We start from the raw sequence: 19,318 nt of genomic DNA on the forward strand, positions 1-19,318 counted from the left end.
ATAGCAAAGACTTGGAACCAACCCAAATGCCCATCAATGATAAACTGGATAAAGAAAATGTGGCACATATATACCATGGAATACTATGTAGCCATAAAAAAGAATGATTTCATGTCCTTTGCAAGGACATGGATGAAGCTGGAAGCATCATTCTCAGCAGACTAATACAGGAACAGAAAACCAAACACCACATGTTCTCACTCATAAGTGGGAGTTGAACAATGAGAACACAGGGACACAGAAAGGGGAACATCACACACCGGGGCCTGTCAGAGTGTGGGGGTCACAGGGAGGGAGAGCGTTAGGACAAATGCCGAATGCATGTGGGGCTTAAAACCTAGATGACAGGTTGATAGGTGCAGCAAACCACCATGTCACATGTATTCCTATGTAACAGACCTGCATGTTCTGCACATGTATTCCAGAACAAAGTAAAAAAATAAAAAAATTAAAAAATAAAACTAATTATTTGGCTAAGCTAAATGCCTAGAAATTTGTTCCATGCTGGAAGTGAAAATTAGTTTTGCCCTCTTGCATACATAGCATCAGCTTCTGTGGACTCTCATGTCATGCCCTGAGGTGATGGGAGATAATGAGAAATCTCAATTTTGCTCTCCTAGAGGAAGAGCAACTGTGGAGAAGGCAGCAGGGTTGCTGCCCTAAAGCAAGGGACAGCTCGGAAGCCTCCCAGTCCCCCTGTGTTTTGTCATTGACCCCAAATAAGAGAGTACCATGTGGGTCCAGGCCAAGGGAAGGAGTGTCATTCATGCCAGCCCTATGTTTTCTTCCGGTCATGTATTTCCTCACATTTCCTGTCAACAATCAAATGTAATCAGGCAAGTTGTCTTCTAGGCTAACCCTCCTTAAATTCTATCATACATATGAATCCCCTGGCAACTTGTGAGAATGCAAATTCTGGTTCAAGAGGGCCAGGGAGGGGCAGCGTCTGCATTTCTTATGGGCTTTTGATGCTCCTGGGCCATGGACCACAGTGTGAGTAACCAGTCCCTGAAATATGTGGAAGGATTTTTTTGTGTGTTTCTCAGTGTGGTTTTGATTTGAGCAAGGATGGCAGTACCAACAAAAAAGAAATCTACTCATGAAATAAACCGGAAATATATTAACTCTGGGCTGCTATTGGAAGTTCCCTATATAAAATGGGGGTTGGTAAGAAGGTGGATGTATCATCAAGCCATTTGGGTTTGAATCCCACAGGCCTGCAGTACTCAACTGACAATCAATTCGTACAACGGCTCAAAGAACTGCAGGACTCTGCCGCTGTGGAGAAGATTCCCTTGATCCCGTCTACCCCAGAAGAGATGAGTGAAATGCTTCAGCTCTGCTCCTATGTCCGCTTCAAGGTGCCCCAGCAGGTAACGTGGTTGCAGCAGCGACACAACTACCCTCCCCAGAGGCCCGGGAGAGAGTACCAGCTCCCTGCACGTATTCCCTCCTTCACCTACTCATTGACTCCTTGTCCTCTTCTGTATATATTTAACAAGTGTTTGTGCAGTGCCTGCAACACTTCGGGCACTGTGCCGGCACAGTGGTCAATACAGACAAGAAGGTCCCTGGGCAGACATGGTCCAGTGCGGGGAGGCAGACAATAACAAGTAAACAATGAATTACCAGTGGTCATGAGTTTTATAGCGGAAATGAAGATGGTGTAGTGATTGAATACAGGGAGGCAAGGGTGGCTTTGATAAGCCTCTTTGAGGGACAGCATATGCAGAGGTGGAAAAACATGCATATTCAAGACAAAGGAGGCTGGGGTAGCTGGAGCTCCAAGAATAAGAGAATGGTCAAGATGGAGTTAGAAAGGGAGGCAGGGGCTAAATCAGAGATACTCAATTTAAAAAAAAAAAATCTTAGGACCCCTTATACTCTTTTTTTTTTTTTTTTTGAATGGAGCCTTGCTCTGTTGCCTAGGCTAGAGTGCAGTGGCATGATCTCGGCAAACTGCAACCTCCATCTCCCAGGTTTAAGTGATTCTTCTGCCTCAGTCTCTTGAGTAGCTGGGATTACAGGTGCCTGCCACCATGCCTGGCTAATTTTTTATTTTTAGTAGAGATGGGGTTTCACCATGTTGGTCAGGCTGGTCTCAAACTCCTGACCTCGTGATCTGTACACCTTGGCCTCCCAAAGTGCTGGGATTATAGGTGTGAGCCACCGTGCCTGGCTAGGACCCCTTATACTCTTTTTTTTTTTTAAATATACTTTAAGTTCTAGGGTGCATGTGCACAGCATGCAGGTTTGATATGTAAGTATGCATGTGCCATGTTGGTGTGCTGCACCCATCAACTCATAATTTACATTAGGTATTTCTCCTAATGCTATCCCTCCCCCAGCCCCCAACCCCCCGACAGGCCTCATTGTGTGATGTTCCCTGCCCTGTATCCAAGTGTTCTCATTATTCACTTCCCACCTATGAGTGAGAACATGGTGTTTGGTTTTCTGTCCTTGTGACAGTTTGCTGAGAATAATGGTTTCCAGCTTCATCCATGTCCCTGCAAAAGACATGAACTCATCCTTTTTATGGCTACATAGTATTCCACGATATATATGTACCACATTTTCTTAATCCAGTCTATCATTGATGGACATTTGGGTTGGCTCCAAGTCTTTGCTATTGTGAATAGTGCTGCAATAAACATACATGTGCATGTGTCTTTATAGTAGCATGATTTATAATCCTTTGGGTATATACCTAATAATGGGATTGCTGGGTCAAATGGCATTTCTAATTCTAGATCCTTGAGGAATTGCCATGCTGTCTTCCACAATGGTTGAACTAATTTACACTCCCACCAACAGTGTAAAAGCATTCCTATTTCTCCACATCCTCTCCAGCTTCTGTTGTTTCCTGACCTTTTAATGATTGCCATTCTAACTGGTGCGTGATGGTATCTCATTGTGGTTTTGATTTGCATTTCTCTGATGACCAGTGATGATGAGCATTTTTTCATGTGTCTGTTGGCTGCATAGATGTCTTCTTTTGAGAAGTGTCTGTTCATATCCTTTGCCCACTTTTTGATGGGGTTTTTTTTTCTTGTAAATTTGTTTAAGTTCTTTGTAGATTCTGGATATTAGCCCTTTGTCAGATGGGTAGATAGCAAACATTTTCTCCCATTCTGTAGGTTGCCTGTTCACTCTGATGGCAGTTTCTTTTGCTGTGCAGAAGCTCTTTAGTTTAATTAGATCCCATTTGTCTATTTTGGCTTTTGTTGCCATTGCTTTTGGTTTAGTCATGAAGTCCTTGCCCATGCCTATGTCCTGAATGGTATTGCCTTGGTTTTCTTCTAGGGTTTTTATGGTTTTAGGTCTAACATTTAAGTCTTTAATCCATCTTGAATTAATTTTTCTATAAAGTGTAAGGAAAGGATCCAGTTTCAGCTTTCTACATATGGCTAGCCAGTTTTCCCAGCACCATTTGTTAAATAGGGAATCATTTCCCCATTTCTTGTTTTTGTCAGGTTTGTCAAAGATCAGATGGTTGTGGATCTGTAGTGTTATTTCTGAGGCCTCTGTTCTGTTCCATTTGTCTATATATCTGTTTTTGTACCAGTACCATGATGTTTTGGTTACTGTAGCCTTGTAGTGTAGTTTGAAGTCAGGTAGCATGATGCTTCCAGCTTTGTTCTTTTGGCTTAGGATTGTCTTGGCAATGCAGGCTCTTTTTTGGTTCCATATGAACTTTAAAGTAGTTTTTTCCAATTTTGTGAAGAAAGTCATTGGTAGCTTGATGGGGATGGCATTGAATCTATAAATCACCTTGGGCAGTATGGCCATTTTCACGATATTGATTCTTTCTATCTATGAGCATGGAATATTCTTCCATTTGCTTGTGTCCTCTTTTATTTCACTGAGCAGTGGTTTGTAGTTCTCCTTGAAAAGGTCCTTCACATCCCTTGCAAGTTGGATTCCTAGGTATTTTATTCTCTTTGTAGCAACTGTGAATGGGAGTTCACTCATGATTTGACTCTCTGTTTGTCTGTTATTGATGTAAAGAATGCTTGTGATTTTTGCACACTGATTTTGTATCCTGAGACTTTGCTGAAGTTGCTTATCAGCTTAAGGAGATTTGGGGCTGAGATGATGGGGTTTTCTAAATATACAATCATGTCATCTGCAAACAGGGACAATTTGACTCCCTCTTTTCCTAATTGAATACCCTTTATTTATTTCTCTTGCCTGATTGCCCTAGCCAGAACTTCCAACACTATGTTGAATAGGAGTGGTGAGAGAGGGCATCCCTGTCTTGTGCCAGTTTTCAAAGGGAATGCTTCCAGTTTTTGCCCATTCAGTATGATATTGGCTGTGGGTTTGTCATAAATAGCTCTTATTATTTTGAGATATGTTCCATCAATACCTAGTTTATTGAGAGTTTTTAGCATTAAGGGCTGTTGAATTTTGTCAAAGGCGTTTTCTGCAACTATTGTGATAATCATGTGGTTTTTGTCATTGGTTCTGTTTATGTGATGGATTACATTTATTGATTTGCGTATGTTGAACCAGCCTTGCATCCCAGGAATGAAGCCAACTTGATCGTGGCAGATAAGCTTTTTGATGTGCTGCTGGATTCGGTTTGCCAGTATTTTATTGAGGATTTTCACATTGATATTCATCAGGAATATTGGTCTAAAACTATCTTTTTTTGTTGTGCCTCTGACAGGCTAGACATCAGAATGATGCTGGCCTCATAAAATGAGTTAGGGAAGATTCACCCTTTTTCTATTGATTGGAAAAGTTTCAGAAGGAATGGTAACAGCTCCTCTTTGTACCTCTGGTAGAATTTGGCTGTGAATCCATCTGGTCCTGGACTTTTTTTGCTTGATAGGCTATTAATTATTGCCTCAATTTCAGAGCCTGTTATTGGTCTATTCAGAGATTCAACTTCTTCCTGATTTAGTCTTGGGAGGGTGTATGTGTCCAGGAATTTATCCATTTCTTCTGTATTCTCTAGTTTATTTGTGTGGAGGTGTTTATAGTATTTTCTGATGGTAGTTTGTATTCCTGTGGGATTGGTGGTGATATCCCCTTTATCATTTTTTACTGTGTCTATTTGATTCTTCTTTCTTTTCTTCTTTATTAGTCTTGCTAGCGGTCTGTCAATTTTGTTGATCTTTTCAGAAAACCAGCTCCTGGATTCATTGATTTTTTGAAGGGTTTTTTGTGTCTGTATTTCCTTCAGTTCTGCTCTGATCTTAGTTATTTCTTGCCTTCTGCTAGCTTTTGAATTTGTTTGCTCTTGCTTCTCTAGTTCTTTTAATTGTGATGTTAGGGTGTCGATTTTAGATCTTTCTTGCTTTCTCTTATGGGCATTTAGTGCTATAAATTTCCCTCTACACACTGCTTTAAATGTGTCCCAGAGATTCTGGTATGTTATGTCTTTGTTCTCATTGGTTTCAAAGAGCATATTTATTTCTGCTTTCATTTTGTTATTTACCCAGTAGTTATTCAGGAGCAGGTTGTTCAGTTTCCATGTAATTGTGTGGTTTTGAGTGAGTTTCTTAATCCTAAGCTCTAATTTGATTGCACTGTGGTCTGAGAGACAGTTTGTTGTGATTTCTGTTCTTTTACATTTGCTGAGGAGTGCTTTACTTCCAATTATGTGGTCAATTTTAGAATAAATGTGATGTGCTGAGAAGAATGTATATTCTGTTGATTTGGGGTGGAGAGTTCTGTAGATGTCTATTAGGTCTGCTTGGTGCAGAGGTGAGTTCAGGCTTGGATATCCTTGTTAACCTTCTGTCTCGTTGATCTGTCTAATATTGACAGTGGGGTGTTAAAGTCTCCCATTATTATTGTATGGGAGTCTAAGTCTCTATGTAGGTCTAATCTTAAGAACTTGCTTTATGAATCTGGATGCTCCTGTATTGGGTGCATATATATTTAGGATAGTTAGCTCTTCTTGTTTAATTGATCCCTTTACCATTATGTAATGGCCTTCTTTGTCTCTTTTGATCTTTTTTGGTTTAAAGTCTGTTTTATCAGAGACTAGGATTGCAACCCTGCTTTTTTTTTGCTTTCCATTTGTTTGGTAGATCTTCCTCCATCCCTTTATTTTGAGCCTATGTGTGTCTCTGCATGTGAGATGGGTCTCCTGAATACAGCACACCGATGGGTCTTGTCCAATTTGCCAGTCTGTGTCTTTGTCCAGTTTGCCAGTCTGTGTCTTTTAATTGAGGCATTTAGCCCATTTACATTTAAGGTTAATATTGTTATGTGTGAATTTGATCCTGTCATTATGATATTAGCTGGTTATTTTGCCCATTAATTGATGCAGTTTCTTCATAGTGTCGATGATCTTTACAATTTGGCATGTTTTTGCAGTGGCTGGTACCAATTGTTCCTTTCCATGTTTAGTGCTTCCTTTAGGAGCTCTTGTAAGGCAGGCCTGGTGGTGACAAAATCTCTCAGCATTTGCTTGTCTGTAAAGGATTTTATTTCTCCTTCACTTATGAAACTTAGTTTGGCTGGATATGAAATTCTGGGTTTAAAATTCTTTTCTTTAAGAATGTTGAATATTGGCCCCCACTCTCTTCTGGCTTGTTTCTGCCAAGAGGTCTGCTGTTAGTCTGATGGGCTTCCCTTTGTGGGTAACCCGACGTTTCTCTCTGGCTGCCCTTAACATTTTTTCCTTCATTTCAACCTTGGTGAATCCGACAATTATGTGTCTTGGGGTTGCTCTTCTTGAGGAGTATCTTTGTAGTGTTCTCTGTGTTTCCTGAATTTGAATGTTGGCCAGCCTTGCTAGGTTGGGGAAGTTCTCCTGGATTATATCCTTAAGAATGTTTTTCAACTTGGTTCCATTCTTCCCATCTCTTTCAGGTACACCAATCAAACATAGATTTAGTCTTTTCACATAGTCCCATATTTCTTGGAGGTTTTGTTTGTTTCTTTTTATTCTTTTTTTCTCTAACCTTGTCTTCTCACTTTATTATTTATTTATTTATCATGGATACCCTTTCTTTCACTTGATCAAATCAGCTATTGAAGCTTGTGCGTGCGTCATGAAGTTCTCATGCCATGGTTTTCAGCTCCATCAGGTCATTTAAGGTCTTCTTTACACTGTTTATTCTAGTTAGCCATTTGTCTAACCTTTTTTCAAGATTTTTAGCTTCCTTGTGATGGACTCAAACATGCTCCTTTAGCTCGGACAACTTTGTTATTACTGACCTTCTGAAGCCTACTTCTGTCAACTCATCAAAATCATTCTCCATCCAGCTTTGTTCCGTTGCTGGCAAGGAGCTGTGTTCCTTTGGAGGATAAGAGGTGCTCTGGTTGTTAGAACTTTCAGCTTTTCTGCTCTAGTTTCTCCCCATCTTTGTGGTTGTATCTACCTTTGGTCTTTGATGTTGGTGACCTACAGGTGGGATTTTGGTGTAGATGTCCTTTTTGTTGATATTGATGCTATTCCTTCTGTTTGTTAGTTTTCCTTCTAACAGTCAGGTCCCTCAGCTGCAGGTCTGTTGGAGTTTGCTGGAGGTCCACTCCAGACCCTGTTTGCCTGGGTATCACCAGTGGAGGCTGCAGAACAGCAAATATTGCTGTCTGATCCTTCCTCTGGAAGCTTCGTCTCAGAGGGGCACCCGGCTGTATGAGGTGTCAGTTGGCCCCTACTGGGAGGTGTCTCCCAGGTAGGCTACACGGGGGTCAGGGACCCACTTGAGGAAGCAGTCTGTCCCTTCTTGGAGCTCAAATGCCTTGCTGGGAGAATCACTGCTCTCTTCAGAGCTGTCAGACAGGGACATTTAAGTCTGCAGAAGTTGTCTGCTGCCTTTTGTTCAGCTAAGCCCTGCCCATACAAGTGGAGTCTAGAGGCAGCTGGCCTTGCTGAGCTGCAGTGGCCTTCACCCAGTTCGAGTTTCCAGGCTGCTTTGTTTACCTACTTAAGCCTCAGCAATGGTGGACGCCCCTCACCCAGCCAGGCTGCCACCTTGCAGTTTGATCTCAGACTACTGTGCTAGCAGTGAGGAAGGCTCCGTGGGCCTGGGACCTGCCGAGTCAGGCACAGGAGAGAATATCCTTGTCTGCCAGTTGCTAAGACCTTGGGAAAAGTGCAGTATTTGGGTGGAAATGTCCCATTTTTCCAGGTATAGTCTGTCATGGCTTCCCTTGGCTAGGAAAGGGAAATACCCTGATCCCTTGTGCTTCCCGGATGAGATGATGTCCTGCCCTGCTTTGGCTCGCCCTCCATGGGCTGCACCCACTGTCCAACCAGTCCCAGTGAGATGAACCAGGTACATCAGTTGGAAATGCAGAAATTACCCATCTTCTGCATCGATCACACTGGATGCTGCAGACCAGAGCTATTCCTATTTGGCCATCATGGAACCTATCTTCCTTATACTTTTAAAAATTATTGGGGAACCCAAAGAGTTTTTATTTATAGGGGTTATATTTATTATTAATATTTACCATATTAGAAATTAAAACTCAGGCCAGGTGCAGTGGTTCATGCCTGTAATTCCAGCACTTTGGGAGGCCAAGATGAGAGGCTTGCTTGAGACTAGGAGTTCAAGACTAGCCTGGTCAACATAGCAAGACCCCATCTCTATTTAAATACAAATAAAAGAAAATAAATGAAAACTCAGAAGATTCTAAAATGCAATAAATGTACAAGCACTCATTCCAGTAGCCAAGAACCAGGACATCATCCCACATTTTATAGGCTCTGAAAAACAGTGTACTTTTGAAAGAATGTAAGTGAAGAGGCAAGTAACATTGAGTATTAGGAAAGTAGTTTGACCTCCTGGACTCCCAAGAACCACTTTGAAAAATGCTGGACTAGATCCTGTAGGACCTTATAGGTTATGGAAAAGAGCCAGGGGTTTTTCTAAGTATATTCCTCCTACAACTGAGGAATTGTAGGAGAGCCCAAATGGAACAGAGGAACCCATTTGGGAACTATCTTGCCTTGGAGATGATGGTGGTGTAGACTAGGGTGGTAGCAATGGAAACAAGAGATTTGAGAAAGAATGGACAGGATGTACAGGCAGATTGGAAATGGGGGTTGGGGAAAGGGAAGGAGTCACAGGTGACTTCCAGCACTTGCGGTCCTGGATGGATAAAGGTAGTTTTTTCCTGGCTGGGCATGGTGGCTCGCACTTTGGGAGGCCAAGGTGGGTGGATTGCATGAGTGCAGGAGTTCAAGACCAGCCTGGGCAACATGGCAAAACCCCATCTGTACAAAAAATTGTTTTAAAAAATTAGCCAAGCATGGTGGCGCATGCCTATAGTTCCAGCTACACGGGAGGCTGAGGTGAGAGGATCACCTGAGCCCAGGAGGCAGAGGCTGCAGGAAGCCAAGATCATGCCACTGCACTCCATCCTGGGTGACAGAGTGAGACCCTGTCTCAAAAAAACAAAACCAAAACCAAAAATAGAGGTAGTATATTCTGAAGAGGGACAAGGGCAGGTTTGGGGAATATACCAGGGGCTCCATTTTTCATGTGTTAAGTTCAGGTTGCTTGTGAGGCCTGCAAGTGCAGAGGTCAAGGTGTAGCTGAGGGAAGTCTGGCCTGAAGCTGTACCACTGGAGCCATCAGCAGATGCTAATATTGAAGGTTTGGGGCCTGAATGAGGTCATCTAGGGAAGTGGCGTAAAGAACCAAGAGAGGAGAGTCCATGGCTGAGGCTTCGTGACCCCAAATTATCTCCATCTGTTGTAGGAGCTGGGCCCTGCCTGGGGGTGGGTGGGTCCTCCTAAGACTCGAGAGAATGGGTCCCATTCGGAAGTTGTGAACATGGCTCAGTTAATAGATATAGCCTGTCCCTCAGGAAACACCCAGAATCTGATGCTGTGGCATGATCCACCCCTGAAATCCCTTCTTAGCCATGAAGTTGCATTCCTTTCTCCCAGCACTGATCTCTTCCCAGAATAGAGTGGCCAAATGGTGTTTTAGAAAACTCCATGTTTTGGGTTGTCAGGGATATGAAAACACCGAGAGAAAAATAAATGGCAGCTCCAAAAGTCTTTCCCTTCCTAGGAGAGAAGGAGCACGTGTGCACTCAGCCCACCATGTCATATTGTGTTGTGATTGCACGTCTGTGTCTTCCACTAGGGACTTTGTCTTAATTGCCTGTTCTATCCCCAGACTTTAGCACAGTGCTTGCATGAAGTAGCTCTTAGGTATAGATTGGATGGATTGATGGATGAGAGGATGCCTGGATGGATTGATGGATGAGAGGATGCCTGGATGATGCAAGAATGGAAAATGGATGGGTGGGTAGATGCAGGATAGATTTTTGCATGAATTGATTTATGTGCCAGTGCACACATGATTTAGGTCTGCAGGATGGATAGATGGCTGAATGGTTAGATGGATGGATGGGAGGGTATCTGGTTAATGCAGAGATGAAGGTTGGATGGATTGGTGAATGCAGGATAGATAGGTAGACAAATGCATATGTGGTTCAGGATGGATGGCTGGATTGAGCAAAGGTGGAAGATGGATGGATACAAGATGAATAGATATGTGGGTACAGGATGGATAGCTGAACAAAGAAAATGTCTGATGCTGAGCACAATGTTGTTATTCAATAAATTGTCATTGTCCTCATGTCCAGGCTGAATGAGTTAGAGTCTAGTGATGCTCCAGAGGGTTGGTTTAGTCCATAGCAGCCATGGCTGGGTCTTCCCCACTTTCAGTCAGTGCACAGGACTCCTGAGAGAGTGCATTTAAAGGGTTCAGACCTGTTTGCAGGTAGAGGAGAGGAGTAGAGGAGTACAGCCACTAAGGTGAACCCTGTACTCTACCTCAGAAGTCCTGAGGCAGGAGGAAGAGAAGGACTGCATTCCTTCCAGCCACCACTACCTTTTTGGGTCAGTAGCCCAGGTCCAGGATATGTGGCCTGTCCACATTGGCTGCAGCCCTCACCAGCCCTCAGCTGGGAAGGCAAAGACAGTGTCAAATGATAAACAAAGGACTGTTGAACCCTCCCCAGTGGGACTGTGGAACCCTCCCCAGAATCTTCTCAGTAGTTTATTTCTTCGTTGTTTAATAGACCTATCATTCCCAGTGGCTTAATGTTTTTTAATGGAACTCATTCTGCATTTGGATATTACTAGCTAATTACTTGATATTGTCGTCATCCTCATTATGTCTTTTTTTTTTTTTTTGAGATGGAGTCTTGCTCTGTCACCCAGGCTGGAGTGCAGTGGCACAATCTCAGCTCACTGCAACCTCCACCTCCCAAGTTCAAGTGATTCTCCTGCCTCAGCCTCCCGAGTAGATGGGATTATAGACATGCACCACCACATCTGGCTAGTTTTTATCTTTTTAGTAGAGATGGGGGTTTCACCATGTTGGCCAGGCTGGTCTCAAACTCCTGGCCTCAAGTGATTTGCCTGCCTTGGCCTCCCGAAGTGCTGGGATTACAGGCATGAGCCACCATGCCCGGCCCGTCCTGATTACATCTTAAGTGAAGCAGAGAATCTCTCAAGCTAAAGTTGCTGTCAGGTCATCTCAGGTGTCTTTAACATGCTGTAGGGCACCTCCGGCTTCACTATATTACCCAAGTTCCTTTATAATAATAATTAAAAAAGAAAAGCTTCTTGGAAGCCTAACTCCCCATTAGACTGTATGCTGCATCATGGGAATTCAGAGGACCAGGCTCTAAAGACCTTGACAGTGCGATAAATTGCTGGACCTCATTCCCATTTATTGTCGCAGAGCCGTGAGATGCCTGAGGAAATGAGTCTTCCCTTGCTCTCTAACTTTGGGTTATTTATCCTTAGATCCTGCAAGGCCTTGTCGATGTCCGCATCCCTCATAACAACTTCTACCGAAAGCGTAAGTAGCCCTACTTTCAGCTTGGAGCTTGTTACAGGTGACGCTCTGTGGATGGATGGCTTTTATTTCTTAAATCTCTGACACTTTGAATGTCTCCTTGGGCCCCTGAAGAGAGGAAGTGGTGGCCTGGACCTAGTGACTATCCCTTGATTCCGCGGTGATGCCACAGGCACAGTCCTGCACATGCTAACTTTGTTTTCCTTTTCTGACAAGTGTTTTTGGAAATCGTCAGTGAGAAGTCCAGATACTCCCTCCATCAGAACATGGACAAGATCAAGGTTCCGACGCAGATCATCTGGGGGAAACAAGACCAGGTATGTAACACATCCCTGCGGTGGTCTGTGCTGGTCACCAGGGCCTCTGAGGAAAAACGACCTTGAGGAAGAACAAGTGATTATTTATGGAGTGAGCTGATCGCTGCTGTCAAGAAAGGGGGAAGGCACCTGTGTTGGGTGCCGGTGTTGACAGTGGGCAGGGTTCTGGGAGTTGAGAGAAACAACATTTGGTTTGGTAAAAGGAAAGGCAATTTTAAATCATTTTTAAAAAGCATTTTTATCAAAGCCATGTAGTCACATGGTATAAAAAATCTTCAGGCCGGGCGTGGTGGCTCATGCCTGTAATCCCAGTACTTTGGGAGGCCGAGGTGGGTGGATCACAAGGTCAGGAGATCGAGACCATCCTGGCTAACATGGTGAAACCCCATCTCTACTAAAAAAAAAATTTAAAAATTAGCCAGGCTTGGTGGCGGGCACCTGTAATCCCAGCTACTCAGGAGGTTGAGGCAGGAGAATGGTGTGAACCCAGGAGGTGGAGCTTGCAGTGAGCCGAGATCATGCCACTGCACTCCAGCCTGAGTGAGTAACTCTGACCTTGTAGTATAAAAGCAGCCATGGGCAGTATGTAAACAAATGGCATGGCTGTATTCCAGTGAACCTTTATTTATAAAAACAGGCAGCGCCATTGTTTGCCTACTCTTATTCTAAGCACACATATAGTGTATATATATGCATACCTATACATATCTAAGCTTTCAAACATACTAGATACACTGGCATCTAAGATGCATGTTTGAAAGCTTAGATATATATAGTTATGCATATAAGATTATACGTGTGTTTGGCCGGGCGCGGTGGCTCAAGCCTGTAATCCCAGCACTTTGGGAGGCCGAGACGGGCGGATCACGAGGTCAGGAGATCGAGACCATCCTGGCTAATATGGTGAAACCCCGTCTCTACTAAAAATACAAAAAACTAGCCGGGCGAGGTGGTGGGCGCCTGTAGTCCCAGCTACTCGGGAGGCTGAGGCAGGAGAATGGCGTAAACCCGCGAGGCGGAGCTTGCAGTGAGCTGAGATCCGGCCACTGCACTCCAGCCTGGGCGACAAAGCGAGACTCCGTCTCAAAAAAAAAAAAAAAAAAAAAGATTATACGTGTGTGTACATATATATGATATTCATATATATATATATAAAAGAAGTACATATCTTGGAAATCATTTCATGTCAGCACAAACAGATTTATTCCATTTTTAAAAAATATTTTATTTTGAAATAACTTCAAACTTATAGAAAATTTGAAAGAAGGCCGGGCATGGTGGCTTACACCTATAACGCCAGCACTTTGGGAGGCTAAGGCAGGAGGATCGCTTGAGCCCAGGAGTTCGAGACCAACCTGGGCAACATAATGAGATCCCATCTCTATAAAAAATAAATTTTTTAAAAAGTAGCCAAGCATGGTGGTATGCACCTGTAGTCTCAGGTGAGGCAGGAGGATCACTTGAGTCCAGGATATGGACGTGGCAGTGAGCCATGATTGCTTCACTGCACACCAGCCTGGGCCACAGGGCAGGATCCTATCTCAAAAAAATAAAAGTAAAATACAGACTATACCTGCATACCTTTTACCTAAATGCATCAATTTTTATTTTTTTATTTTTATTTTTTTGAGATGGAGTCTCGCTCTGTCCCCCAGGCTGGAGTGCAGTGGCCGGATCTCAGCTCACTGCAAGCTCCGCCTCCCGGGTTTACACCATTCTCCTGCCTCAGCCACCTGAGTAGCTGGGACTACAGGCGCCCGCCACCTCGCCCGGCTAGTTTTTTTTTTGTATTTTTTAGTAGAGACGGGGTTTCACCGTGTTAGCCAGGATGGTCTCGATCTCCTGACCTCGTGATCCGCCCGTCTCGGCCTCCCAAAGTGCTAGGATTACAGGCTTGAGCCACCGTACCCAGCCAATGCATCAATTTTTAACTGGCAGGAGGTCACGCTGTGGCCACAAAGACCCACAAGTGCATGAATGGCCCAGGCAGGAGAGAGTAGGGAGGAGCAGCCAGGCTGTGCCCATGGCGTGTACACAGAGTAAGAGGTAATGGTGTCTTAGATGAGCCAGGCATGGTAAGGTTTCACAGTGTGGGTTTGTGGACGTGGAGAGGAGGGGATCTCATGTACTCTCTTCTGTAGCATCAAAGGACTGAAAGAAGCTTTGTTTGTGCCCTGGGCTATGCCAGCAGAGAGTCATTTGATCAGGAATCAGAGCCAGAGCAGTGAAGGCTTTCTGTTGTTCTAAAATCCCCAAAGGTGATTTGGGGCTCTCAGGAGCCAACAGGGAGAGGCCGTAACCCATCTTCCTGTGGAGACAGCACCGAAGCAAGGGTACTGGCCTTGGAGTCTGAAAGTCTGTGTTCCAGCCCTGTTTTTGTCCTTGGTCAGCCCATGACCTTGAGCAAGTAACTCAGCCCCTCTAAATTGAGGGTTTCTCTTCTAGTACTGGGGTTATTTTGAGGCTCAAATAAAATAATATGTATGCAAGTGATCTTCCAATTGCAAAAAAAAAAAAAAATGATTAGGTTAGCTGGTATTAGATTAGATTGCTCATGCCCTTTGCCTCTGTTGGTAGCCTCAATGCATGGTCTCGAATTTTTTCCCAGACTCAGAAGTCCATTTTGTTCCAGAAAAAGAGCCTGACATTCTATGGGCTTGCTATAAATACGATCAGATCCTTCATGTGTTTTGTGGACTGTCCCTGGGACAGAGGCCAAATAACAGAGGCTTCAGGGAGTCTTTTATTTCACAGCCTTTTGCCTCCCAAGCTCACTGGCTCTTTTCCTGCTCTGTCATCAACATTTGGTGTCACAGCACCTGCCCCTACCAGGCCAAATTCAGCCTCCTCCTTCTTTGGATCCCTGTAGGCTGGCTGCTATACTGCACAGCTACAGGGGGAGCCATGTGCATTGTCATTTATGTGAATGATGGATTTGGGCAGTATACAACCTGTACACCCAAACATGGCAGCCCTTCCTGAGAGGGTTTCTGCATGCTTCAGTTCAAGCATCACTCCTCTATGTTCAGTCCACCAAAGCGGGAGGGCCATCTAGAGACAGACAGGCTATTATTCTTTATGTCCCTTCTCCCTGCCAGCACCATGCCTGGTATGCAGGAGACCCAGAGTACTCAGTGAGTGTGCAAACAAGCGAGAAATTGAGCCAACAAACCAACTAGTGAAGGGATAAACCCACCACCTGACTGACTACACATTTAATCCAGTTAACAGGCATTTATTGAGCATCTAGTGTGTGCCTAACACTGTATTAGGCCCTGAGGATACAGTAGGGACCAAGACAGCCAGGATCCCTGCTCTCCAGCAGCTTATCATCTACCTACCCCTGTAGTGCATAACAGGCCCAAGACAAGGGTGAGATGAGAGAGATGTGTCATGCAAGCGCAGGGTCAGATCTTATCTGTATTTATAATTTTGATGTTTTGTTCATCGTGTGTCTTTTTCCATTAATGCTTTTTAAATATACTGCACCAAAATATTTTTCTCTGAATTTATGAGTTTTTTGGCACTCAAATTTTGTGCCTTAGGCGAGTGCCTCACTTGCCTCACCCTAGTTTTAGCGCTGGTGTAAAGCGATGCAGGAAAAGGTTTTGATTTTTGTTTTTTGTGAGGGTTTGTTTGTTTGTTTTGAGACTGGTTCTTGCTCTGTCACCCAGGCTAGAATGCAGTGGTGCAACCATAGCTCACTGCAGCCTCAACCTCCTGAGCTCAAGCAATGCTCCCACCTCAGCCTCTCAAGGAGCTGGGACTACAGGCATGCGCCACCATACCCAGCTAATTTTTAATTTTTTTACAGAGATGAGGTCTTACTATGTTGCCCAGGCTGGTCTCGAACTCCTGGGTTCAAGAGATCTTCCCACCTCGGCCTCCCAGAGTGCTGAGATTATAGATGTGAGCCACCACACACAGCCCAGGAAAAAATTTGACCATTTATATGAATAGTCTATCTAGGAAATAGCTGATATGGTTCCCACAGATGTGTGTATCTCATCAGGGGCTGTTCAGTAGTTGCACATACCTCTGGGTGGCCATGGGGAATAATGGATTTGTAATGCTAACCAGCAAACAATGCCAAAGCCAGCAGCTCATATGGGTATTCTTGCCTGTGAGTTGTGGTTTCTGATCTCTCTGCAGGATAGACACTCAGTTTTGGTTGGGCATGGTGGTGCATACCTGTCATCCCAGCTACCTGGGGGGTGCTGAGGTGGGAGGATCACTTGAGCCCGGGAGGTCAAGGCTGCAGTGAGTCATGATCCTGCCACTGCACTCCAGCCTGGGCAACAGAGCGAGACCCTGTCTCAAAACAAACAAACAAACAAAAGACACTCAGTTGGGACTTTCTACTTTTTCATGCTTTTTTCACTGGTTGACTACATCTGCGTTTCTTCTGGGTGTTTCCACAGTAGCTGGGTGTTATTCCTGCTCAGTGGGTTGCCATGGCAGCCTTAGCTGTGAGTGAGTGACAAGGCAGAGGTTTCCATTTCCTTGGCTGGAATTAGCTGTTAAGCTCCCCATTAGCTGTTCCTTTTCCTGGTCCAGGGACACCTTGCAGTGCTCTGTTCCTTGACTGAGGCATCCTCTTACCTTAACTCCCCAGTGGGCAGAAAATCTTGGTTTTAATAGTTTGAGTTGGTGAGAATAGAGCAAAGACACAGAAGACGCTTGAGTTTGTTGGGGCTTTTGCTTTTGCTGTTAAGGATGGGGAGGAGGGGCCCTCTTGTCTGGGATGAATTGAAGGTAAAGGCAACAAAGAGAAGGAGAGTGAATGTGGATCCACTTCCGAGGGAGGATGTTGGGGAAAAAGATGGAGGTGGATTGGATAGTAGCCGGGGACCCAGAGGAAAATGAGAGGAAATGAGTTGTTTGGAAAGGGTCAGCCCTGGAAAAGTTCTGGCTTTCATGTTGGAAAAGCATTCCCCATATCCGCAGACGTTAGAGCCAGGAAACACACAGCTCTGGGGATCCCCAGAGGACCTTCAAAGAGATAACTCCAGCTGGGTGCTGTGGCTCACGCCTGTAATCCTAGCACTTTGGGAGGCTGAGGTAGGTGGATCACCTGAGGTCAGGAGTTCGAGACCAGCCTGGCCAACGTGGCGAAACCCCATCGCTACTAAAAATATAAAAATTAGCCAGGCATGATGGCAGGTGCCTATAATCCCAGCTACTGGGGAGGCTAAGGCAGAAGAATCGCTTGAACCTGGGAGGTGGAGGTTGCAGTGAGCTGAGATCGCGCCACTTCACTCCAGCCTGGGCAAAAGAATGAAACTCCATTTCAAAAAAAAAAAAAAAGAGATGCTCCCAGCTTGTGATAATTAGCCTTCCCCTCTTGCATCCTTCCCATAGCTTGGGCTGCCCTAACCAGCCACAAGGCCAGCCTGACCAAGTCACTCACCTTAACACAGCCCGTGGCTCCCCATGGTCTGTGTGGCTGTAGGAGCAGTGCCCTCCTTTCTGCCCCTTCTCCCCACCATGCCACCTCCACTGCCCATGTGCTTGGTGTCTCAGCCGCCATGCTCCTTGGTGACCCTTGCACTCACCATGATCTCCCACCCTGTGCTGTTTCCACATCCATGAATGCTCCTCCCTTGTCCCCTCTCTGCTCTGCCAGGACTCAGGAATGAGGTCTTCCCTCAACCCTGCTCATCCCCTGTGCTCTCTGGCTTCCCCATCGTACCATAACCTCCTCAAGGGCAAGGAACATGTGTTTTCTACCTCAGTATTGCTGACAGCAGCCCAACCCCTGACACAGAGTTGCAGAATAAAACAGGAGGCATCATGGTTACTTCCATTCAGAAAGCCACAAGCCCCAACACCAAAGGGACTTGGTCCTAAAATTCACATCCTCCTGCCCCACTGACCCCTGTCAGACCTTCGTGGAAGTTCTGTCCACGGAGTGCACATGTGGGTGTCTGAATCTTTGTGTATCATCCAGCTCCCTTTCTTGCCTGGCAGGTGCTGGATGTGTCTGGGGCAGACATGTTGGCCAAGTCAATTGCCAACTGCCAGGTGGAGCTTCTGGAAAACTGTGGGCACTCGGTAGTGATGGAGAGACCCAGGAAGACAGCCAAGCTCATAATCGACTTTTTAGCTTCTGTGCATAACACAGACAACAACAAGAAGCTGGACTGAGGCCCTGACTGCAGCCTGCATTCTGCACACAGCACCCGCTCCCATCCCCCAAGTCTGACGCGGCCACCACTCTCAGGGATCCTGCCCCAAATGCGGTCGGAGCGCCAGTGACCCTGAGGAAGCCAGTTCCTTATCCCTGGTATCCACGGTTCCCCAGAGCTTTGGGGACCACGCGAAAACCTCCAAGATATTTTTCACAAAATAGAAACTCATATGGAACAAAATAAGAAACCCTAGCCATGAAATGTACCACGAAGTCTTCAAGTTCATGTCACTGACAAGCTTATGCAAAGCAGCCACCTTGGACCGTAATTAAGTCAAGGACATTTTCTTTGAGACATTCCTTATAGTTGGAGACTCAAGATATTTTTGTTGCTTCAGGTGTATTCCCTTGCATGGGCAGTGGCTTTTATAGGAGCATTAGTCCTCATTTGCCGAACCCTGTTGTTTAGGTCTAATTTAAATTTTACATAGAGACCCATGTATGACTGCAGCCCATTGGCTGCAAGACCAGGGAGGAAAGTGGCAAGCTGTAGAAAATGTTTACATGCATGGAGGGGCATTGCTCCAGCCGCTGGAGCAGCAGGATACATGGGTGGGTGGTTCATTCAGTACCCATGAGTTAGGTATGTTCTGAGTGAACCGACAGCAGTCACAGAATGAGCACCTGGCAGGGTGGGTTTCCTAGGGATAATTTATTATTTTAAAAAATAGGCCTAATAAAGCAATAATGTTCTAGACATCTGTCTAAGTAATCAGACTCAGGTTCCACACAGAAGCAACAACACGTGGGCCTCTTTTTCTATTTCGGTGTGCTACTAAGAACCCTTGGATGTAACATACTAGTTTGTTAATGAATTCTGTGAATTCTGTGAAGAGTAATGTGATTAAAAATAAGTCTAAACAGCTGTAAAAGTGACCACAGTGACATGAAATAAATTTAATAAGTCTAGATCAGTAACATGCAGGTGGTTTCTGTTTCTGAACTCCTAATTAGGTACAATGTTGGCACATTTTCTGTTAACTTTAAAATGTGTGTGTGTTTTTTTTTTTTTGAGA

At 44.7% G+C, this 19,318-nt stretch overlaps 1 protein-coding gene across 3 annotated transcripts in view; it reads left to right on the top strand.

The window, feature by feature from the left end:
• Positions 1-19,220, top strand: part of ABHD6 (abhydrolase domain containing 6, acylglycerol lipase) — a 55,216-nt gene extending 35,996 nt beyond the window's left edge. For 2 of the 3 annotated variants that reach the window (XM_015130565.3, XM_077990380.1), the window contains exons 7-10: positions 1,216-1,373; positions 11,744-11,798; positions 12,012-12,112; positions 18,083-19,220. In XM_015130565.3, the coding sequence (XP_014986051.1) occupies positions 1,216-1,373; positions 11,744-11,798; positions 12,012-12,112; positions 18,083-18,259 (491 nt within the window). In that variant the 3' untranslated portion in view covers positions 18,260-19,220. 3 annotated transcript variants of the gene reach the window in all.
• The last annotated feature ends 98 nt before the right edge of the window (positions 19,221-19,318 follow it).

The sequence above is a fragment of the Macaca mulatta genome, chromosome 2 (assembly GCF_049350105.2).
Source record: "Macaca mulatta isolate MMU2019108-1 chromosome 2, T2T-MMU8v2.0, whole genome shotgun sequence".
NCBI lineage: Eukaryota > Metazoa > Chordata > Mammalia > Primates > Cercopithecidae > Macaca > Macaca mulatta.